This window comes from Carettochelys insculpta, chromosome 2, assembly GCF_033958435.1.
Source record: "Carettochelys insculpta isolate YL-2023 chromosome 2, ASM3395843v1, whole genome shotgun sequence".
NCBI lineage: Eukaryota > Metazoa > Chordata > Testudines > Carettochelyidae > Carettochelys > Carettochelys insculpta.
Window position 1 is genome coordinate 124,007,361 of NC_134138.1, and position 24,991 is coordinate 124,032,351.

The 24,991-nt window shown below is 41.3% G+C and overlaps 1 protein-coding gene across 1 annotated transcript in view; it reads right to left on the bottom strand.

Annotated features, from left to right (window-relative positions):
* The window catches only part of SYCP2L (synaptonemal complex protein 2 like), a 56,887-nt gene that overhangs the window by 14,428 nt on the left and 17,468 nt on the right, over positions 1 to 24,991 (bottom strand). The window contains exons 13-26 of the mRNA XM_074985460.1: positions 23,699 to 23,791; positions 23,564 to 23,624; positions 21,015 to 21,163; positions 19,064 to 19,124; positions 16,478 to 16,584; positions 16,043 to 16,118; positions 15,858 to 15,936; positions 13,688 to 13,745; positions 12,847 to 12,905; positions 10,785 to 10,836; positions 7,827 to 7,882; positions 5,163 to 5,217; positions 2,452 to 2,608; positions 1,255 to 1,304 (exon numbers count right to left, since the gene is read on the bottom strand). Coding sequence (XP_074841561.1) covers positions 1,255 to 1,304; positions 2,452 to 2,608; positions 5,163 to 5,217; positions 7,827 to 7,882; positions 10,785 to 10,836; positions 12,847 to 12,905; positions 13,688 to 13,745; positions 15,858 to 15,936; positions 16,043 to 16,118; positions 16,478 to 16,584; positions 19,064 to 19,124; positions 21,015 to 21,163; positions 23,564 to 23,624; positions 23,699 to 23,791 — 1,113 coding nt within the window. The remainder of the gene's footprint in view (positions 1 to 1,254; positions 1,305 to 2,451; positions 2,609 to 5,162; positions 5,218 to 7,826; positions 7,883 to 10,784; positions 10,837 to 12,846; positions 12,906 to 13,687; positions 13,746 to 15,857; positions 15,937 to 16,042; positions 16,119 to 16,477; positions 16,585 to 19,063; positions 19,125 to 21,014; positions 21,164 to 23,563; positions 23,625 to 23,698; positions 23,792 to 24,991) is intronic.

Here is a 24,991-nt window from a genome sequence, read left to right on the forward strand (position 1 = left end):
AGATTAGCATGTATAGGTTCTTAAAGTACGACATCCTGATTACTCAAGCGATTCTGGAACATATTCATTGATTTTCAAGGGATTCATGCTCTTAAATCTCAGGCAACTCTAAAGCTTCCCCTTTAGGAAGCACAGTTGCAACCTAAGTAATTCTTGGTGCGAAGCACCACAGAATATTATAGGAGAGAAAACTGAAGTAGTCTTGTGTAAGATTTCCGATAGTTACTGATTATTCAACATGTTATTGTTAACATTGTGGACTTCACACTTTATCTGTGCTCACAAGACACCTCAAAGATGACATTTGGCTCACTGGAAAGTTTGGTGTCACTAAACCGTTATCCATTGTTTAAAATGTTGTTTGCCTGAAAGCCATGCAGCCTATAGCCAAGTTTATGGTCCATATTCCTGAATAAATGATAACATTGATTGAAAGTGAAAGTTAACTAGGAAGCATATGGAAGAAGAGGAACATAAGCCAAGAAAACGGCCAGAGGGGAGCAGGCCTACCACTGAATAGAGTGGGACAAGAGGCCCAGACAAAAACAGGAGGAGGAGAGAGGAGAAAGTGCCAGGACAGAGGAGCCCAGGGCCTGATATCCAAATATTCAGCTAAGCTGCTGTAACTATAGGGTGCTGATCTGAAACCAAAGTACCACTGGATTTCCAAAACTGATGCTGGATTATGAATGTTAATTCCTGCTCCGAAGAATGACAAGTACATAAAATCTAAGCGAGGCTCATCTGAGGTGGAAATTCTATTATTTTACATGTTCCATACACCTCTAGGCCTTAAATCTCCAACTAAAATGCAACCTCTCAGGCAGGTGCCTACATTCCCCTCTTCCTTTAGTCAGGAAAGGTCCTTCGGTGAACACCTCTTTCCAGTGTCTAGTACACATCATGCTGCTTCCATTGCACTACAGCAGTGTACCCAGAGCTAATTACTGAAAGAAAAGTTGATGCATTGTGGAGTCACCCTCTGGTTTGCTGCAGTGTCACTCACTCATCAACTAGACAAGCCCTCAGATGCAACACACCTGCAGCTAACAACTCAATATATCTTGATGCTAGCAGACTAGTTTATGAACAATAGCTTCCTTCAAAAATAAATGTTAAGGATGTATTTGAGAACCCAGGTATAACTCTTGGCAGTGCATGTAGCTTCATGCTATCTATTCATGCCTCAACATATTTCATAGAAGTAATTCATTAGCATTATAGCAACACACACTAAATAGAGTAGCATCTTACTTTCTTTGTGTAGTAATCACTGCCACTGCTTGCGGATGATAATGGCAACACTGTAAGAGAAAAGGAAGGCTTTATCCGATCGTAGGCAAGTTGCAACACTGTACACTTTTGTTCCTCTCCTGTAAATTTACAGTTATGTCTCATTCACTTTTACCTAAATTTTCATAGCATGTACAAGACCCACCTTAATGACATGTCCATATGTTAAAAACACTAATTTACTTATGGAGCTGACCATTAGCAAAAATGCAGATCTGAAGATGACTTCATCCTCCAACATCTATGCAAAGAAGCAAACCTAACAGATTATTTGGAAGGGCAATAAATCCAAAATTGGCTGAGAAATTGTGAGAGGAATGGGAAGAGGTCTTATAGGTGCGGGTCCCTCACAGAGAGCATTCTGCTGCCACTTCATTCCTTTTTTACACTGAAGAGCTCTGATAGGAGTTGTGATGCAGCTTTTATGCCTATGGTGAGGAGGCTTCAACCCATTCAAAAGATTATATGTTAAACTGAAGGATCTCAGAAACCACTGCCGATTACGGAGCCCTGGAGCTGCATACTCCATGGGAGAGAGATATTGCATAAAATGTATAAGTGAAAGACACTATCAAAGTTGGAAATTTTCATTTTATTGTATTTGTGCAGAAGTGCCCAGAGCAAATGATGAGCACTCAAGAGTCTGAAAAAGAAAAGAAGCAAGCAGCCTCTTTCTGCAGCAGTTTCAATTTCTGCTAGGACTAAAGACACAGCCCCAAGTAGAGTGCATTTCAGCAATCTTAAAGAGACAGAAGGCATGGAAAATCGTAGCAGGATCCCCAGCCTCAAGAAAAGCTCATAACATTCTTGCTGAGCAGAGACAGAGAGCAGCACTTTGAACATTGCCACTATCTCAGCATCCGTGCGCATGCCAAGATCTCATTTTATACTAAATTACAAACAAGTTGCCAACAGCTGATGTACTCTCTCAAGGCAGGGGCAGACAAAAATCTCGGCTAACTCTTTCCTAACCGATTGGAATACCAACATAATTTTAATCTTGCACAAACTGAGCCGTAACCAGTCCGTTTTCATCCAAGCCCTCAATCTCACAAACACTGCCTAATTCAGACTTGGACATTGTCATTCGATTAACACCTTTGCTGCACAGTAGCACAGGTCAGCTACATTGTGGCACACACATCATCACCTTCTTACCTTTTAATTTACTTCTGACCCTTGGCCTTCTTCGAGTATAATCTTGGGTTTTAGGCAACAACTTTTTCTGAGAATCAAGGATCCAGCTTTTTTCACTCAAACTATTGCTTGGAGTGTCAAGATTGCTTTCGGAGAAAAGGTGTTTCCTATAATTAAACTAAATAGACCAACAGGTCAAATTCTAACTCCCAGTAACAAGCGACAGTGCAAATCTTTTGATCAGCTTATTAGCAGAGGCCACCACCCCGTGAGGCGGGATGTTCGAAGAGCTCCAGCTCCTACCCAAATCAAGAAGTCAACTCTGCAACAGAACACCCCACACCTTGAGCTCTGCTGCACATGCCAGCAGTGGGTGCTCAGCAGCTGCATAGACATACCTTAAGTGCTGGCCCAACATTTTTATACACCTACCAGTATTAGGACGGCTTGCATATTTCAGAGGCAGGGACAGCCATGCCCAAATCTTAACTTCAGAGCACAGTAGTGAAGTCACCAGCAGACATAGGTTTTTCTTTGCCATGTGGACATACACTTAGCTGTTCTGAAGCTATGTCTATACTAGCCTGGAAGACTGACCTGTCCGGGGTCAATCTTCTGGGGTTCAATTTCACACTTCTGGTAGGGGTAAGGAGTAAGGAAGGTTGAAGGGAGAAACTTTACTGTCAACCTTCTTCAGTGAGGATGGCCAGGTAAGTCGACTGCGGATATGTTGCTAGAATTGTATATCTGCAATCAACTTACTTTCCCTAGGGTAGACAGCCTGAATCACAACACAGTAGCTGCACACCCCATCCATCACATTAGGTCTATGTAAACTGCTAGCCATGGCAAATCAAGGTGTAAATCTATCCCACACTAGTCACAATATGCTTAAGTTACCCGTTTTTCTCCAAATACAGAATAGAAATATGTATTGAATGTTTTACTGCTTTGTTATTAATTCTACTAATACCATTGCTAAAATTCTTTTTGTTTCTAATATATATTTTTAAAAAGCACTGCTTACTGTCCTTAGCTTGCTAGCCATAGTTTTATCCATGTCCATTTGCTTCCGACATCAATTTTCAACTATTTCTAGCTTCTGATTTAGACTCATTACTATCAACTTCCCCTCCCATCTCATTCCATCCTCAGCCAACCCACACATAGCTGCCTTAATTCCTGATCATCATCCACATTTTTCATATTAAATTCCTCCTCACAGTTGTTTTCATAATTGTTTTCAGCTTTGTAAAATTGGACTTTTCAAAGCACCAAGTATATACATTTTACTGGACAATATGGGAGTTTGTTCTGCTTTCCCATTATAAACGTTACATGTCATTTGTTCTGAAGCCAATTTTTAGGTCTGTTGTCCTCTTCTCTGTTAAGACAAGGTCTAATATTCCATATTTGGTAATACAGGTTGAACCTCTCATATCAGCACCCCCGAGAGCTGACTGGATGAGAGAATCTCCTGGACCACAGGAGGTCAATATTGTCTAGCACGTCACTTCCACTGCTTACTGAGCTCTTAGGAGACATTTAGGGGTAGATTTACTGCTAACAGCACAGAACACTGAGAGCCAGCACTGGTGGCTGTAAACAAATTTTATGGGACCATGTTAAGCTTGGACACACCCATGATATGTGGTCATCTGACTAACTAAAATCATGTAGGATTATGGATGGTGCCAGACAAGTGTGCCAAATTAGAGAGGTTCAACCTGCATTAGGAAATTATCTGTAATGTTTAGAAATTCCCAGGATGTTTTGGTCCTGGCAGCAGCAGAACTCCAGCAGGTGTCAAGCTGAAGTCTCCATGAATTCATGTAGTTTTTGCCTCCTGTACCTTATAAAAGCATAAGGAGCTGATTATTGTGTTGCCTTGTGCATTTTGATGGCCTGTAGGAGACACTAAAACCCCATATTGTGCTTTAGCTGTGAGCACCTTGATCCACAAGCATTCAAGACCATTTTCTTCTAAGTTACCAGTGACTGAAACAATTCAAAAATGCCATTTTTGATGGGGAAGAACATGTCTTTACCTTTTCTCCACTTGAACCTTCCTAAATAGGTGACAGCCATTGATTTTTAACATGCCAGTCATATGAGCCACCCCACCAAGTTTGAGTAATACTACCTAGATCAAATGTACTCGCATAAACAAGCAATTTACATTCTTCTTTGCTACATAGGCTCCTGGTATAAGGCAACTGAAGCATTTTATCTCTTTATGTTGTTTGGTTCTTCAACTAATTTTCTTCTCAACATTTTGATTTTTGGGGGGTGGAGGCAGTTGGCTGAGCACTCCTATCATCTTTCTTTTCACACTTCTTTTTTATTACTTGATTAACCCCCTTCTGACCACTCATGCCAGGCTCTCTGGGCATCAGTTGTGCAATTTCAAATCCAGATCTCTGGGCACACAAATGTGCATGCGCATTTTCCATTCGGTTGGGGCCAGGGCCCCACAGAGAGTGCCTCAGAGGTGTCAGCTCTGACAACCGGCTCGTCAAAGCTATGGAAGTTTGGTAAGCTAGTCGAAGGTAACCATGCAGCTGAATAAATATTGAATACATCTGGAGGCTCACCATCAGCAATATTAATCTGTTTCCCCAAGTGAATTTAAACAACCCATGTGGTCAGCTGATTTACAAGCAGAAAGAAACCATGTTAATATGCACACAATAGTCTAAGCAATTTACCATAACAAAATATGTATTACTTACAGGCCTTCTTCCTGGCTTGCTTGATTCCTGTTTCATGCTTTCATTTTCGTGACTTCTGTTGAATAATCCAAAATTATACTCATTAGAACTAGTCAAGGAAGCTCACGTTATGACTGACTGAAAAAGATACAGCAACTCTGCAGCAGCACTGCCAACTCCATATATTCAGAAACCATAGGTCAAACCAAGGTGACCATCCATCCTGTTTCCACCAGGACAATCCTGTTTTTCAGGCAGGCAACCCGCTTTTTTAAAAAACACAAAAAAGCGAATTGTCCTACATATTCACTACCCCTGCCGAGCTGCCCTTTCCCCAAGTCAGCACAGCTGCAGGTAAAATCAACCAGGAGCTGGCCAGAAAGCACATGCAGCAGGTACTGGGGGCAGTTCAGGCAGCAGCAGGACAGGGAGTCAGGGCTCTGTCACAGAGGTAAGGCAGGATAGGGTGGCGGGGTAGGGTAGTGTGTTTTGTCCCACCTTTAAGATTTTACGGGGACCCTGGTGCCCCAGCAGTGCCAGGCAGCTCCCCTGGGGGGCAGCTGCCCCTGAAGCTGGGGAGAGCACTGCAGAGGGAGATCCCAACCCCTGCCCCAGGGCAGCCTCCCATGTAGTCCCTCCCCACCCACAAGGCAGGTGCCTCGGCAGCTAGGGAGTCCCCACAGGGCAGCAGCACCATTGCCAGCACCCCCAGGTATGGGGCAGCTGGGAGGTCCCCCACAGGATGGCAGCACCATTGCCGGTGCCCTGAAGCATTGGGAGCCAGGAAGGTCCCCTGCGGGGCAACAGTCCCACTCCTCATGCCCTGACAAATGGGGCAACCAGGGAAGTCCCCTACAGGGCAGCAGCCCCATTTCCAGCTCCTGATGCATGGGGCAGCCAGGAGCTGCAGCCGCCCCCTGCACTTAGGGAGCACCCCCACAGAACAGCCACAGCTAGAGCCAGGGAGCATCCCTGCAGCATTCCCAGAGCCCAGTGGTGTGGGGCAGTCACTGAATCCTCCCACTTCCCCAGGGCAACAGGTCCTGCAACTGGGGAGCTCCCACATGGTGGGGTAGCCCCATTCTGGCACACCAGGGCATGGGGAAGCCAGGGAGCTGCATTTGCTTGGCAGCCATAGCCGGGGAGCTGCATTTGCCCATCCCCAGGATGTCCCATATTTGGCATAGAGAAATATGCTCAGCCTAAGTCACAGAGAAGTTAAGATTTTTTTATACTACTTAATTGGGGAGTTTATCTGCCTTCTGGTTTCTCAGCGTTTAGGATGCATTCGTTTCACGTGGTCAGAGCTTCCTCTACAACTCTCAGGACCTGAAGTTTTTTTTTATTTATTTGAAACAGAAGCCAAGATTCTTGGCCAGCTTCTTGATTTCAGGAGCCGTTGCTTTAAGCAAGTTACAAACTATGGTGAGCCTCATGATAAAGTTGTGAGAAATCGCAGCTCTGCCAGAACAGCTTGTATTAGCAAAGGGTCTGACAGGCAGAGAGAGAAAGATACGTTTCATCCTAGTGAGAGGTGATTATGGAAAAAAATTTTATAACAGTCTGATGGCTAATCCTTTTGTAAACACCATACTTCAAGGTGCCCTCTGTCCTTCCCATCAGAAGACAGATGTTTGATTAGTCATAACAAGACCAATTTTCAGATGCACGACTCTTCCCTCCCCTCTAAAAAAGGTAGTCGTAGCAGGAGCCATCATTTAGAAGCCAAAATAAAGGCCAGATTCTACTTTCCATATTCATACAAGTAGTCATTGGCCAAGATGTGTGGAAAGGCGAAGGCACTACAGCCACGCCAGAGGAGATGCTGGCATGGAGCCACAGCTCTTTTTGCCGTTGTGGTTCCGAAGTGGCACAAAGACAAAGCCCCTTCAAAGTAACATGGGATGGATCACAGGGAATGGACAGGGGGAGTATGGGGAAATGGAGGCAGGGAGGTCATGTTCCCTCTACCGCCCTCCATACTGGTAATTAAATCAATTCCACCTACTCCTTTTTTCACTACTTCTTCATTGTTCTAGGTATGACCCCAGGTTTTATTTACTGCACCACATACTGGTAATAAATCGATTCTCCTCGCACCAGTGGCAAGGTGCCTAAGTGGCCTGGCTTTTCCAGAAATGGTGAGCCCCACTCTGATCTCTAACTTCATATGGGAAGATGGGCTGAGAGTGGTGTAACTAGTACTTCTGGTAGAGAAAAAAAAAATCAGACCATTTAGTTGGGCTGCTAACATTATGTACTGACATTTGAAAATCTTGGGCTTGGAATTCATGGGGTCTATTTTGCGAGAAACGCGAATGGTTAACTGCATCTGACAAAGCAGGTCTTTGCCCATGAAAGCTCAAGCGCCAAAATACCTGTTAGTCTATAAAGTGCCACAGGACTTCTGGTTGTTTTTGAAGACACAGACTAACTTGTCTAACCCCTCTGATACTTCTCCCAGAGTCTGTTAGCTGCAATACCAACTAAGATTTCTAATGCATCCACCACCACTATGCATAAATAAGGAACCACCTCCAGAAAAATATACCAGCAAAATATACTTGCATTTTCCCATTCTTCCCCCCTCTTCTAACCAGCTAATAGCAGCAGCATCTTAAGGAAGGCACTGAGCTTTTTACCAGTGCAACATGTTAATATGAAAAAAGCTCTAAGATGCTGTACCTCTGGTCTTGTAAAGAAATCTGCAGACCAAGAATTCTTTGTTTTGCTTCAGTGACCTAAAATAGAAACCACACATTTTAAGTTTCAATATTCCTTATAACAATCTATTCAACTAATGTGTCAGGTCATGAAAAGGAAAAAGTGGGAAATGACTAAAAATATTCCACAATAAAACTTTTTTAATAGAAGGAATTAAGTGACATTATGTACATAATGAGATAGAGATGCCTCAAAACATTTTTTCCACTTTTTCCTTGCTTTCTTAAGAAAATAACTCTGTTTATTTAAATGCCATTCAAATCATGATAAAGCTGTTAATTGCTAAGGCACGCTGGATAAAACAAAATTCTAGACGTGGCAAATGTTGGGTAAAGCTATTTAGACCAAGATAAACAATAAGAAGTGTAACATATCTTAGCATGTATCATAGAACAGTGCTTTATGGTGACACCCAGTGGTAGTACTGAAAGATGTACTGTGCAAAATACTTGACTGATTTATTAAACTAGGAAGAGGTAATAATGGAGCTGAAAAGTGACCAGGCAAGTAGAGGAAATCTGGCTGAGATTGATTGGTTACAATAACCTCATTTCTTAGCACCATTTGTTGAAATATTTCATTAGATTCTGACTAACACAGGAGATCAGTGAATTCTAAGGAGAACAGCTGAGTTCTGACACTTTACATTTTGCTTTACATCCAAAACACCAGTGTTGCAGCTGTGCCACATTGCCTATCAGCAGCAGAAGCTTTAAAGGCAACTGTACTCACTACAAAACAAGCAAGAATTTTCCTGTTGTAGTGGCACTTAGTAAGCTGAACTTATAGGTTGGTTAGTTTAGTTAATAATACACATACAAAAAATATTTTAAAAACAAAGAGGACAGTTGCAAAGTCAGGTACTCCTGTGTTAAAATGCCTTGTGTGAATGTAGTATGAAATAGCTTTTAATTTCATGATCATATACTATTTTTTCCACAAGATCCCCTACTTTGTTTAGTGCACAGGATGGACAGTACTGGCATAACCACCAGCTACTCCATTTTTCATTTCCTCTTCATCGTTCTATGTAATACCCCAGGTTTTATTTACTGCACACTATTCAAGCCCTGAACTCAAAATTATTAATTTTCTCCTAGGAATTTCCTGATGCCATCACTGAAGTACCTGAGCATTTCACAAACATTAATTTATTTGTACAGGTTGAAGCTCTCCAGTCCAGCAACCTTGGGACTTCACCAGTGCTGAACCAGAGAATTTGCGAAACCGTAGGAGGTCAATATTGTCTAGTGGCATTACCAACACTTTCAGTGCTTGCTGAGCTCTTAGAAGAAATTTGGAGTAAATTAGAGCTAAATAACAGCACAGAACACTGAAAGCCAGGACTGGTGGCTGTAAAAAGATTTTATGGGACCCTGGGAAACTTGGTCACAAACCATGATAAGTGCAAATCCAGCTCACTAAAACCACAGGTTTTGCAGAACTGGAGTGTCCAGACTAGATAGGTTCAACCTGTGCAACACATTCTTATCAATGGGGAACTGAAGGACAGAAGGATTAAGGTCAACAACATCCAATCATTTTGGTTACCCAGTTTGAGATCCTTAGGCACTCTCCCCCTCCCCACCAAAGTATTTAGCATTATATAGTATGTTTGTATGAAAAGCACAGTTCCCCCAACTTCATTTATAGTGCTGAATGTTCAGGATGTCTGCAAATGGAACTGCAGGGTAGCAAGTCCCTCACATGAGCATGGGACTATCATTCACCACACACTTTCCAACTGGTATGATAAATGAAGTAGGGGTCCTATGGTCTTTGCAAAGACAAACTGTGACTTTTCAAAGACTTGGAACTTTTCTCATGAGGATGCTGAGAAGCGCATCCTTGATAAAGGCTATTATTGGCCCCACCAGCTCCTAATACACACACCAAATTGCAAATCCATGCCCAAAACCACAGAGTATTAGAGCTTCTCAAAACAAGAAGGTCACAGAATTTCAACGTGTTAATGCTATTTTTCCCCTAAATAGCATTTGTTGTTAGAAGTGACAACCATTTTGGCTGAGCTTTTCCAAAACATTTCAGCGTGAGGCAACCACCCGGCATGGAGAATTTGGTTAAAGTTGAAAGCAGGATATGAAAATAAGACATGTCAGGCAACCTTAATACTAGTCCTGCCTACAAGACCATTTTGAAAGACAGGGACCAAAAGCTATTTTTGTATGCTACCAAATGATGATAAATTATATTAACAAAAATTCGAAGTTTTGTGTGTGAAAGCTATCCTTAGGGAGGTACTCAGAGGTACTCATTAACTTCGTGTAGACTTGCACCATTCAGATAATCATTTGGCTTCTATTCAACTATTTTACAAGTTTCAGGCTTAAATCAGACACCTATTTTATAATGAAGAGTATCTTCTCAACTATTGAGTTAGTTGGTGTTTCTCAGCTACAGTGATGTAACCACCCTTCAACTGGGATCCCAAAAACTTCTATTGTAACATGGAGTCTGACTTCAGTTCAGCTTCTCTACTCAGGCTATGGAAAAAAATATTATTTAAATCATAGCAAGACATTCTCAACCTCACTTAAATCAAAACAACACACATTGGGAAGGAAATAAATATTGACTTTCTGGACTGAAATGGCTGTACCATATTACATCCACTGCAACTGTCAACAAATTATAATCACTTCTTCAAAGAGGAACACAAGCTTTCAAGTACAGTTCCATGAAAGGAGACAAGAATCTCACATAGCCATTTGCACTCATCTTTCTCATCATTGTTGGTTTGTAGTTTAAGTTATAGGATCATTTTCAACTTTCACAAAAAAGCTTTTCACTTCTTCTGCAGTTAAAAGATGCAGCCCATTGAAACTTATCACCATTTACTGAACATAAAACAAATGTGATTTCATTTTGGTTCCTATGCCAAAATTTTCCAAACTTTACCTTCTCATAATTCAGAGAGTCAGATGAATTTTCAAAGTCATAGGCATTCTTCCTGCAAAGCAACGTGTACTTAATACATCAAATGTTTATGACACACCATTATGAAAAAACATTCAACTTCAGCAAAAGTATAATGCTGAAAAACTGCAGCCATTTACAATACTTATTATTAATATACAGAGCTCATCTATCTAAAACCTTTCCAAGATGCATTAGTCTCAGCAAGCACTTACTCCTTTGTTAAGTCTTGGTTTCTGACCCACACCCACTCTATTTTCTTGTATTTTGTTCTCACGCCTTGTTTCCTTTGAAAGTAAATTCAAGACAATTGTGTCTTTTGTATGCTCTTTAAGTAACTCAGCACATTACATTATGTCAACTAAGCATTTCTCTGCTCCCAAAAACCCATCAATAGTGGGAAAAGCAGGAAAAGATATGCCTAATATTTGCAGATGGGATTTTAAACAGAACCTCAGAGGCTTTCAAGGGGACTTTTTCCCTAGACCACTTCTGGAAACATCTCTTTCTAATCACAGCTCTTTACTGCATCTGGAAATAGGCCTCAGATTGCCCAATATCATGCAAAGTGCATAAAATTATTAGTGTTATTCAGCATCTTTGTAAAAATTAGCTGCTAATATAGCTGTATATTCTACTCCTCTGTTAACAAGGTAAGAATGCTGCACGGAATTGCGCTCTCCCCCCCATACTGGGGATTCCCAAGAGGAAACATGGAAGCCGCTTTGCACTTAGAACACTCAAGAGAGCAACCCTGCTGCGGCAGAGAGGTTGTCCCTCCATTAAAATATTTCATCTTCTTCTTTTCTAATGCCTATGAAGTCACCCTCCTTCCTCAGCAGAAGACACCTGTTGTGATAAATGCAAATAGCCACTGAGACTTCTACGTTTGAAACCAAAGATTGATATACAAAGATTTTCTCTCTTCTCCAGTTTTCATCTATGCCCAGTTTAAAAATTCAGCTAACTCGAAAGATTGATTTTTTTTTTTGACATTTGATTCTCAAAAACACTTGGGGGTTGAAAGGGCCTACATTTTTAGCTAAATGCAATGTAAACCTCAATATCACCCATGAAACTTAACACTAAGAATTGTTATCCTTATCAGAGCAACAATAATCTGACTTCATATTAGATATTCAAAACTTAAAGCATTAAACATATGAGGCCTAGATAATTCATCTAAGGATGCAAAAAGAACACCCAGATACCGTGAAGGAGAACTCTGTCAATGAAGTTGCTGTCATTACAAGAAGCAGTGAATGGAGCCATTCAGCTAAACCACATTTCTCTCAGCCTTTTGGAAGAATTTCTCCAAGTTTCACTTTTAACTAAGCTAGGAAATGGCAGTCAGCATCCTTTGTTATGGCAGATCACGAAGTACTCTGTGTGTGCCTTTGGAATCCAAAAGACAGAATTTTAATTCAGGGGTGTACAGAGTTGTGTTAAGATGCTGTGTGGCACACACAGCCGATCAGGAGCATGTGTTAAAACACAGCTGTCTGGCTATCCTCTACTTCCTGTGGGTACCTAGACTCAAAAGCTCAGCAGACCCCACAGCCTGAGAAAGTGTCAATCTAGTGCTTTCTAGTTTAATGTAGAACAACCTACACACTACATTCAAAAAATATTGATGGATCTCATTACTCGATAATGTCAAGCCTAAGAACTTACTTGCTTTCAGAACAGGTTAGACATTTGCAAATTTAGACACCAGCAGTTGTACTAAATGTACAGAGGTTACCGTGGTTCTGTCAGTTCATAAATATAAACAGTGGGAGTTAAGATGAAGTTTCATCTGTGGTATATCAGTTAGCTCTTCAGCATGTTATTGGCAGCATAGGAATGGACCCTCCTCTGAAGTACTATTAACTTGAACCACACTGATTGTTATACTGAAAAAGTTCACTAGAGGGCATGGCTGCTATGCTCATCTTGTTAATACTATATACCCATTTGTTCCTCAGTAGAGTTTTAACACTGAACAACATTTAAGCCACTGTGCACTAAGATTTAACACACATTCAAGATTCATATACTTTACTTTGTTTCTACTTGCTTGCCCAAACTTGTTGTTCTATTCTTCTTCTCCTGTGCATCAACCTGAAATAAAGGAGGTTATAGGATTTAAAACTATGGCACACACAGCCCAGCTATTTACTTGAGATGCTGAAACCAAAAATAAACAAACACCTTTCAGTCTTAGTTCATAGATTCACTCCAAAAATAATTAATACCCTAATCTGCATACAGCCACTTTTTATAATACTTTATACTCAGAAGTCAGGGAAGAGGAGGAGGACTGGGGGAACAACCAGAGGAGCAGCAGAGAAGATGATTTTAAACCCTTAGTTCTTTCGTAGGCTGGCCACAGTCATGAATATTTTGGCTTCAGCTGTCCTGAAAAGACAAGGCCAGGCACCAGTATTAAGAAGGTTGAATTTTCATGGGCGCTGAACAACCACCTCAAATCAAGCATCAGTTTTGGTTAGGTGTCCAGATAGAAGCAGCTTGATTCACACAGGTGTCTTTTCAAAAGGGTTTGACTATCAGCGTACTTCTCTTTACATATTTTATTTGGGGCTGTTTGAAGATTGTGGCTAAGGTTTCTAGGTTCTTTATCATCATTTCTTCCCTGCATTGCAAAGGTGAAAGAACAGGCAAAGAGGCAATAGTTTATTATTTGGCTTCTGATAACACTCAGGAGGAGCCCCAGTCACAGGCCTGGATATCATTGTGCCAAGCACCATTCCATCTCAGTACATAAAAAACGTTTCTAATATTCCAATTTAGTTTTTCTACTGTGCAGAGAAGGAGGAAAAAATGGGGAAAAGAAGCACTAGAAGAAAAATTGTGCATGTAAAACTGTCTCAAGACAGGCATACCTTTGGGGAATGTTCATCTACAACTTGGACATCTGCCTGTTCTTCTCTAGGTGGCTCACTATAAAGCAACAGAAGGGTCAGAGAACAGTTCTAAATTACCACCAATTTAAAGCCAGTTAAAACAAGTGTGGTGACAATGTAAGTCAATAGCACTGTTATCTCCAATGCAATAAAAGGTTGGGGGAAGAGAGGAGAGAACTGTTCATTTCCAACACCAGTGGAAGCTAGTAACGAAGGAAATACTATTCTGTACCACCACTAAGGCTATGCCTACACTAGGCAAAGTTGACTACTAGAATCAACATAACTGCTTGGCTTACTTGGCCATCTCTACTGAAGAAGGTCAATGGAAGAGTTTCTCCTGTCTATCCCCAACTCCTTGCATCTCATGAGGAGTACAGAGGTTGACTGCAACCCTGTGAGGCCAATTTCACACGTTCATACCAGATGCACGGAATCAAACCCTGGAAGACCAAACCTGAGCGGGTCAATCTTCCGGGCTAGTATAGACATTGGCTAAGAAAGAGGGGATAACTAAGTACTATAGTTGGATTCAATTCGTTGTAATTACATGGTGGAGAGAAAGCTGTGATTATATATCTACTTACAACCAAACAACCCAAAACCCCATTAGAACACTTACATCTTTACCACAAGGTATTTGACCAATTTTTGAGATTAATTTAATCCAAGAATGGCAGGTAAGGTCAGAGCACGCCATTAACAGAGCAAGAATAGTACCCAGGAGTCCTGATTATAAAACTTTTTTGCTACAGCTTCTCCCCCAGCCCCTTTCCCATTAATGTAGTGTAACTCCTTCAGAGATTATGCACCTGAAATACTACAGAACTCTAGTGGACTCACTCCTGAACTACAGAAGCAAGGCAACAGAGCATCAGGTCTCCATTTGCCAAGCTGTTTAGGATTTAGGATAGAGACAGAACTGGCTAACACTACCAGAGCCAACCATAATCCAGAACTCACAGAGAATAAACTTGATTTTACTTTATGTTTTTTGACTGTGTTTGCTGCGTAGCAGGGAGGAAAAACTTCACAGCTAAGGAGAAGCCTTCTATCCTCTACATTTCGTATTAAAAAAATCTTTTGGGGTTGTAGGGACATTGTTGTAGTGAATACTGTCACCTCCACAGAGATGAGAAGCCCAGGAAGCCAAGGAGCATCACAGGTCGGCTATCAAGAGCCAAGCTAACAGCATATTGGAATCCAAACTAGACAGTCACAAGGGTATCTTGCTATCCTTGTTGCGGATATTTTGTTAGAATGCTCGTGTGTTTATTTTGCTATTTTGTTTTAAGCTGTACTGCACCACTCAGAGACCGGGCCTAAATTCACTATTTATCTTGACAATTGCTGGGTGGGAGCACAGTATAGTTTGTTTTGACTGAAAATGGTGGGAGAAGTAGAGTTGTGTGTTGTTGTTTTTTTACATTAATCTTTCTTGCCACTCTCCCTTATTCTAAGGTCCACATATTTAATAAAACTCCAGTTACTGTTTTATTATTTGGGAAATTGTGATAGATGTTTTTCTGGTGTTTTTGGGCACATTTCTCTTTGAGATTGTATGTTAAATACTTTCCCAATAGACAATCCCGCTGTATTCTGAGCTATGAGGGTTTCCTGGAATGGAGGCAGCAGGCACTGTTATAGGTAAATCCAGGAGCCATAACTCTGAAGGGAAAAGGCTGCAGCCATACCTCACGGTCAAGTTTATAGAACATTAAATCTTTCATATCCAGCAGTCCCAGGACCTGGAGGTTGCTGGATATTCAAATATTCTGAATAATAGAGAGGTATACCTAGCAATGCATAATACTAAAGAAAAAAGATTAGATATTAAAAAAATATGCAGAATGGTTTACCAACAACAGCAGTATTGTACACTATAAACTATTTGCTGTATTTATTTGTATTTACTTTCACTAGACTGTACTTATGGAAAATGTAACTAAAGTTTACTTACGGGTAAAAATGCTGGTTATTTGAAAGTTCCAGATAACACGTGGCCAGATATAAAAGAGTTCAATGTAGTAAATACCAGTTTTGACCTGTAACAACTAAGTTCTGGATGACTTGTTAAACAGGAACATACCAAAGCACCTAAGGAAATTTTACTCTTTTGGACACGATCTTTATTCTCCAAAGTCCTTACCTTGTTTTATCATTTGGTTTGGGTGATGGTGTTTCAGACTGTTTTGCTGAAAGAGTTTGGGAAACTGCAGCCACGTACTCTGAAATTTTTAACAGAGATAAATCAGTATCTGTACAGGTCTATAAAACCAAACACAAGTGTTATACATGAATGACATTTAGCAACTACAAGAAATCATGCCTGACCTTGGCTTAGCATCACATCTTCAGTTTCAGTCTGTTGGCTTCCCATGCTTGTAGTGATACCAGAACTAGTTTTATGCTGGTTTGAGATATGATAGCATTAACATGATATGCACATGACAACAACATTTATTTATGTACTGCTCTGTGTGACTGAATTATGGCTACATTTATGATCTGAGAGGCAGTAAAGTCTTCATATTTAAAAAAAAAAAAAAAAAAGATGAGGCAGGAGGAGGAAGGAAATGTTACCTTCCTCTGACAGCTGTGAGATTTGGAAAGCCTGGCTAAAACTTTCAAAAATGGCCCTAGTGACCTCAAAACCTAAGTCACTGAAGCACATCCAAATGTTCTGCACAGCATGTGTATAAACGGTGTGGAGAAACATTTACATTTCTACAGAAGATCCTAACACTGATGTTTATGGTAACTACTTACTGATTGATCACTATATTGAGACGTCAGGATGTCAGATAAAGAGTCTGTTTTTTCAGTGTTTGCAGAATCTTTCTTCCACTGCAAGTAGATGGACTCACGAGCTGTTACTGTAAAACAGTAATTTGAGAAAGAATATCTGAATACGTAGATTGTTCACATTCTGTATTTCTAGAAAAACATGAAGAGCACACTATAGCCTTCTCGATCATGTTCAGTAACAAAGATATATGAACCCTCCACTCCCTCCTTCTGCCCCTCTGCTCTCTGATTTGCTCACCTTGATAATAATTTTTCTGATTTGTCAACCCTGATTACTAATTTTGGTTCTCTGTGCCTGAAATATTGAGTCTCTTCTGGTATGGCTATGGTCTGAAGAAGTGGGTCTGTCCCATGAAAGCTCATCACCTAATAAATTATTTTGTTAGTCTTTGAAGTGCTTTGTTAGTCTTTGAAGTGCTACTGGACTGCTTTTTCGCTTTCGTAGCCAAAATATGCTACTGGATCTCTATTGTCTTCCCCCGTATTGACACTACAGTATGCAGGAACATGTATTTCTGATGTGCTGTGCTACAGTAAACCCTCGATACAGCAGACTGCAGTTCAGCAGACATCAGAAACAAGGCTGGCGTAGGTCCCTTTACTCGCCCCCCCCGCAAAAGAAAGTACACTACTGTAAATGCTGGTGACTCACCAGAGCTGCTGCCACCTGGTGCTCCAGAGTGGCTGGGTCTGCTGCTGGGGCCAGAGAAGATGCCGCGCTCAGGGAAGAGTGCAGGCAGCTCGGGGCTGGCAAAGTCAGCGCACCATCATACGGTAAACTCTCGGATTTAACAGACTTTCAGGATTTATGCACACCTCTCCCCCTCATTAGTCCTTTTAATCCAGGGTTTACTGTAATTGTGGCATCACTGCATCACCTAAGCTAGCAGGAAAGTAAGGAGTTGCCTTTACATTGCAATGTATATAAATGAGAAGAAGAGCACTGCATAAGAGGTTTGCTGCACACTTTATTGATTAAATCCAGAGATCACATGAATGGGGGTAGTTAGGGGATATCCTGGGACAAAAAAAGCAGTCCAAAAAATACAAGACAGAATTGTGGTGCTTCCTGTGCCTGACACTTTCCTGCATACTGCAGTGACAATAGTGTGTCCCATCGTCGTATCTAATTACATCAAAGGCTTCTCATTATTAGAAAACTGGGTCATGTTAGGTCCGTTGTGGTTAGCATGCACAAGGACACGTCACGTTTAACATTTTATCAGGAGGTTGTGGTGTACCCTGCAGAAACTAGGGATTTTACCCAAGCCCAGGTGATATTAAATGGAGTTTGCTGCTGTCAATACCACCTACAAAAATGTCATGAAGAGGTTAGTTTGACATCACATCAGTCTTTTAACATGCTGTAGTTTACTTGTCGAGATAAGCTCCAATTTTCCAATGTTTAGCTACTAACATTATTTCTGAATTTGGCTGTATAATATACACAAACAAAAAAAAAAAATCAGCAAGTCAAATTAGGACTATCACCAGCCAAAACAATTAGCCATCCCATGGGTTTGATATTCAAACTGAGTTATGAAGAGTGTACAGTTTTATGATTTGATTAGGTATTCTTCAGTTTCACAGTTTGTAACTAGGATTTAATTTGAAAGTAAACTCGCCTCAGCATCATTAAATAACTCCAAGGCAGGAAACTATTTTAAAATCATAAGAATTGCAAAAAAGCATTGCACCTCTGGAAACAAAAGAAAGCCCCAAGACCACTTAGTGTTCTTATCAAAGATGATTGTGGGAATCTTTCAAAAGTTCACTTACTTTCCAAAGTCACCCAAGCAACTCCAGAAAGTTTTAGTCATCTCTTCACTCACAGAAACTTAAATTTTAAACCTTAATGCTAAGGCTTCATATTTGAATCTTCTCCTTTTCAGAGATAGTTTTAAGGCATACGTTCTACTTCAGCTACTAAACCCTGTTTGCAATTCTGATCCTCTTCATTAATGTTGCTATCTGCCCTGAGACCTTTACAACACAGCTGTATGACTTCAGCTGCAGTACCTCAGTTCCCACTGCTAAAGGTTTGGTCACTGTGGAAGAGCATCTAAGAAGTTTCATTAAACCAGGCCCACTGATGCGTGGGGGCTAGGGAGATAAAGGGGACACTTTTCCTGGGTCCAGTGATTCAGGAGAGCTCAGAGCTCCCAGCTGCTGCTATCACAGGGGCAGTGGCAGAGGCTGGAACCCCAGCTTGTTTAAATCATCGCCGGTGCACCACACAGAGCATTCTGGACAACTCTCAGGGCTGGCGGGTGGGTAGGGGAAGCCAATGTGGCATTCTTCAGGCTGACTGCCCCCAGCCCTGCCCCTTCTCCCTGATGTCCCCCCCCACATTTCCAGGAGCACACATCCAGGTCTTCCACCACCTTGCCCAGAGCCCAGGATGTCTGTCAGTTCCCCTGCTTTAAATTAAAGTTTCTACAGCTGCTGCTACTCTCTGGAGATTATGTAATTGTCTGGTGTCATTCCTATTTCCTAGAGCTGCTTCAACTACAGGAAATGGGTGGTTTTGGGGAAAAAAATACTCACATGGTCCATTTTGCTCCGTTTGTTCCTCAGTGATGACAGTCTCTTCTCTGTCAGTCGTGACCTGTTCGTGTAAACTAATCTAACATTATTATGCTTAAAAACCCAATTCTTTATCCAAAAATAAGCCAATTTCCCATACAGAAATACTTTAGGTAAGAAAGCACTGAACAACATTAGTAGCATATAACGTACTTACTGCAGTTAATAGTTTGGAATTATCTACTCTGCTGCAAGGATAAAAGTATACTCATTCACTACATCTTTATTCCTTCCGAATTTACATACTTCAGCTGACCCCATAATGTGAGTTTCTCCCAAGTACTTAAAAGACCAAAGTCTTTTCCCTGCCCATAGCATTTCATTAGTTTATAGTGTGAGATCACAGTTCTTCAGGGATGTGGGGGGGAGCTACTTTTCATTTGAATTTTGCAGAACCCACAAGCTTCTCTTTTCCCAGTTTGCATGTCATGGTCTACTTTACACTATTAGCGCATAGGAAAATATATTTTTATTTGCAGATTGCCCAGTTATCTCAATAGAATGTACTTCAAAGTAATAGCATAAACTTAAATACTAGTATTGAATCATGTATACAGTCAAACAAATCCGTTATTAGGCAGCCAGAATAGCTCAAGGCCTCACCTTATAAAACCAGCCACTCTTTTAGGCAGTAAAAACATGGTGTCCAACATGCTAGCTGCTAGACATACATAGCTATATGGCTATTTGGCTGCTTCAGTGTAATTAGTTGGCTTGAACACTAAATATAATGTCGCTAGCTCCCTATAGTGATAGCCCCTAGGGTGGTTTCAGAACTGGTTAGACACCATGGCATTAGAAAGAAACTTTTTAAAGGGGCGAGGAATGTCTTCCCTTTTGGTCAAACTACTACGTCATCTAATTTACATGTCAGTGAACATTAGAAGGAGAAGGAACATTTAATTACAGAAATCTATACAAGCGCAGTCATTAGCATTGCAATGTAGCATTAATTTGAGTTCGTATCCAATATTCTGGTGGAAGGCCAGGTAAACACAACCTAAATTTCTAGGACAGAAGATTAAAGACTAGTCTATCCTACAAAGGCTTTGCTGGTTTAACTATTTCAGCAAAACTCTCCAGTGTACTGAGGTGACTAATGGAAAGGGAGCCACATAACTACCCCATGTGACATCACCATGTCACTCCTCCCCACCCCTCGCACAGAACCTCCCTCGCTCACACACACACAGAGCCCATAACGTGGGGCGTGGAGACCGAGCCACTCTCCTCATCCCACGTTGCCCTGTGTGTGCACGCGCGCGCGCATGTGCGTGCTTCTCCATCCAGCTGTGCTGCACTGGCCAGCAAGCAGCATCCCAGACAGCAGAGCTGGAGGTTGCCTGAGACTCAGGAGAGCGCGGCCACTCTGCCGCCTCCTCCTCTTCCATTCCAGCACAGTACACGGGGGAGAAGAGGGGGCAGAGAGGAGAGCCTTTGTCCCACTACAGTGCACTGTGCCACACAGCATTAATCCCTGCTCCCCCAAGCGGCATGACTGGAGGCTGCCTAGGAGAGTGCAGCAGCTGGGCCTTGTGGATGGAGGAGGAGGAAATGCTCAGGCCACAAGCCTCCTCTTCCAGCTTTGTCCCTGCTGGCCCCTTACTCCCTTGTGAAGTTTGGGGAGGGTCATGTGACTCTTCTGTTCCCCCCCACCACCCCATGCATAGCCTCCACTAATGTAGACGTAGCACATGCTAACAAAAAGACCTCCTGCTAGGTTAAAGTGGCTTGAAAGATTTTTCCATAGCATCAGAATAAACACTTTTTTCTCTTTCTCTGCTTAAATCTAACAGCTGGCATCTTTCAGGGCTAGATAAACTTTCAACCAGAGCGTCTGAAAAATGAAACAAGACGTTAAGTTTTACAATTGTGAATGGTTATCTAATAAAATCAGAAAACTAATACTTGCCATCATTTTGTCTTCTCCCAGAACTTTGCTGAGTATATTTAAAATATCATATTTGGCACTGAAGTGTATTTTAACTTTTGTTACTTCTTTACCATTGACCATAGTAGGGTTCTTCATGTAAATTTTAACTATCTTTTCTCCATTATCCTCTATTTTAAAAAAAGGAAATTAAACACTGCTTTAGAATTAAATAATGTTTCAATATCACACTGAAATAATTTGCATGCCATGTTCCACGCCAGAAGAATCATTCTTTTAAAAAGCAAAGAGATGTAGAGCATGAGCAGAGTTTTACCCTTGTCTTTTCACAAGGTAAAAGCTCTACAACTGTACCCTGACCTGGACCTCTCCATAAACCAACCAGCACATACAGATGACACTGCCCTCATGGAGCTAAGGTCTACACCATACAGAATGTTACAGAGCTTCTATGACCCCTCTCTGCAACCCGGTCTCCTGCGTAGCCAAACTGTAGCACCTAGTACCTCATTGTGGCTTTCCACTTCCCCATCCTCTGTCCCAGCACATATTTGATCTCTGTTCCCCCATGCTGAACAGAAACCACTAGAGCAGATATTTAAACGTACCTTTTGCTAGGACAGCCTTTGAAAAAGCCTTTTCTAGCCCACTTTCCATCCCAGGAGTCTTTAACTGGGCATTCCATATTCTTTTATGGAGTATGCTTATAAGACATCACTGGAATAGGCTTTATGTGAGATACTTCATGTGAGGTATCATTGGAAAGGCTCGGATTACAGAATGATTGTCCTATTCATATGCATTTATCATTTTTGTATCTGAAGTGAGGAATATTGACTTATTACTACAAATTTATTAGCAATGTGTTCATTTTGGAAAAAGCCTATTACCAACCCAACAGGCACAACAATGAAGAATCCAAACACAGAGCTAATGGCACATTAGCAAGAGACAAGGAACTGTGTGAGAACTTGGTTTTCTGATAAACATTAGAATCAGCCTGTAAGAAATAGATTCTGGCACTGCAACAACTTGTGATCATGTCACTTGATGGCAGAATCCATCCTGGATTCTGTACTTTTCCATGAGAAGCTGGAAGGTGTCCAACTTGGAACAAAGGATTCCTGCCTCACGCAATTCCTATTTAAGGGAGAGAGCGTGGTGATCCGGGTTATTAGTTTTCCCCTGAAATCTCACTGAAGATGACTCCTAGAAACATTTAAGACTGAACTAGGGGAAGGGACTGGGCCCAAGCCTGAAGGACGTCTGCTCTAGGAAGAAGATTTTAGGAACAACTGTTAGGGCGAGATAATATAGGTACTAATTAAACATATCAGCTAAGATTAATGCACTAAAGAAACTAGTTATATGCACTGTTTTAGTTTGCATAGTAACCTACTTTGTTCAGTGTACTATCTCTTATGACAATTTAAAACCTACTTTTTACTTTTAATAATATTCTTTTTGTTTATTAATAAACACAGTGAAAATTATTGTAACATGGGGTTGGGGGGAGAAGTCTGTGCATCTCTCTCTACATTGAGAAAGAGGGTGAAATTCCTGAGCTTACACTGTATAGATTGCACCTTTGAAATCCAGCGTTCTCTGCTCTGATAACATCCATGGACCAGCAGGGCCAGAGAGCCCAGAGAAGGGACTAGGTGGGAACTAACACTGGGGCCAGGGAGCAGCAGTCTGGGAGTAGCGGAGGGGCAGTGAAGCTAGGGCTACCTGGCAGACAGCCTGGTTGCAGCTAGTGGCAAGGTTTCCATGGGGTCTGGAAGTGGAGCCAGAGGCAAGCTGGGGGGCTGGAAGCAGGGGACCACCCCTGGTTTTGCAAATTCCCTTGTTTGGGACCAGTCTGGCCTGAGCGTGCTGGATCAGGAAGGTCCAACCTGCATACATCTCTATGCAGCATAAGGTGGCTTTATTTTGGGTTCAGCTCCCAGGGGGGTTCTATATCTGTGGGCTGAGGATTTGTCCCTTGTTTGTTTTGTCTGCTGTCTATACTACAATCAGAAGGGCATGGATGTGTGTCTGTTGTTGAAGCTGGCTGGAGAGACATGCTCAGCAAGACAGGACTGCAGGGTGCCCAGGCTTTCACAGAACAAGCAGACTCAATGGTGTCTGAGCACATCAGATGACAATCTCAAGGGGGTTGCAACCCATCACAAGTCTTTCCATTGATTCAATTATTACTGCTTTAGTCCTATGGGGAAGAATGACTGGTATTCACAGAAGATATTTGGGTTTATGCAGAATACTTAAATACTATTATAAGGTATTTCTATAAATACTTTAAAAGACACACTTTGTTATTACAGGAGTAAATGGAATTTAATTTCACTTTTTAAATATATTGCTTAACATAAAATAAAAGCACAGTAAAAGCTGTAAGTTAGCATTTCAACCTCAAATTACATCGCAAATTGTTGTATGTGTGCAGCTGACAACTTGGCAACTGTGATCTTGTAGAATATTTGGAAGTTCAGTGTAAGATATTACTATAAATCTGCAGTTTCTTTTGGGTATTTTTGATTGTAAAGAGAATGAACTTTCTATCATCTTACCTCGCAGACTGTAACTACTGACCATTTCCACTGGCAGCCTCACGGAGTCCCAAAGAGCACCCTAAAAAGGATTTGGGAGTGAATTCTCTTCAACTGTTTTAGTCTAATCAAAAAGTAATTAGAGGATAGTTTTACCTCAGTGCTTTCTATGTAGAAAGACACACACTGACTTCCAACATTGAAGTCAATCCAGAACTCCTCCAGTTTCTCATCAGATGGCTTCTTCACCTTAAAAAAATATAACATACTTTGTTCTTTATTTCTAGAAAAGTCCATACAATAATATGGTGCCATTTTCCTGAGCTATGTTAACTGGATTAAATAGAAATAAATTATCCTTAGTATGAGCAATTAAATTTGCTTCCAAATGCTATCAATAGGTGACTCGCTAGCTGTAACTGCCTTACAACAGCATCAAGACCCAAAAATCACTGTGCACCAGCCAAGGGAAAACAGCGTTTACCGAAGACTGAAGCAACTACTATGCAATTGTTTTATTCTAGATTTTGGAGTGTCCTATAAACTTGTCAGTGCTTATGAAGCAGAGTTGATGGTACTATCTTCAGACTAAAACTTCTGTTACAGAGGGTATGTCTATATAGGTTGAACCTCCGGTCTGGCATGATTTTGTTAAGTAGTCATCCAGCTATCATTAATGTAACCAAGTTTCCTGTGGTCCCATAAAGTTTATAGACAGAGTGGTTAAGTCTCACTAGACTCTGATCAAAAAATAAGTTTCTAGCAGTCAAATGTGTTTCCTTTAAGTTTCTGCAATGTTCAATTAAGCAGAAGCTATACAGTTACGGTGTTTATAGCCACGAATCCTGGCTCTCAGCTTTCCGTGCTGTTACTTAAAAGACATTTAGGGGTAAATTAGAACTAAGAACCCAATGTGCAATGGAAGTGTTGGTAATGCTGCTAGACCTGTGGTTTCCAAACTGGGGTTCATGGACCCATGGGAGAAGTGACTGAGGGTCCACACAAGTGGAAAAAGTTGGGAACCACTGTTCTAGCCAATATTGACCTCCTGCAGTTTGGCAAATTCGCTGGTTTGGCACCAGCCAGGTCCCAAGGGTGCTGAACTACAAAAGTTTAACATACATTATGCAGCTTTTAGCTATGGCTCGAAAGTCAGCGTGCATGAACAGCATTTGTCAACAAAATACCTCCACCCACCATTAAGGGGATTTTATGTTATTGGCAGCAGAGAGCTCCTGCTTACAAAGCCATATTTACACTTTCGCTTACTATGGCAAAACTGTTGTTCATGGGGGAGGAGTTAAGCACTCATGAACAACAAAAGTTTTGTCAGTCAAGTGCAAGTCTTAGGGTTACCATGTCTGAACTTTCAAAAAAGGAGATATCCCTGCGTGGGAGTGTCTCTGTATGAGTACCTACCAGCTCACGTTGTATTAATGTGCCATATAT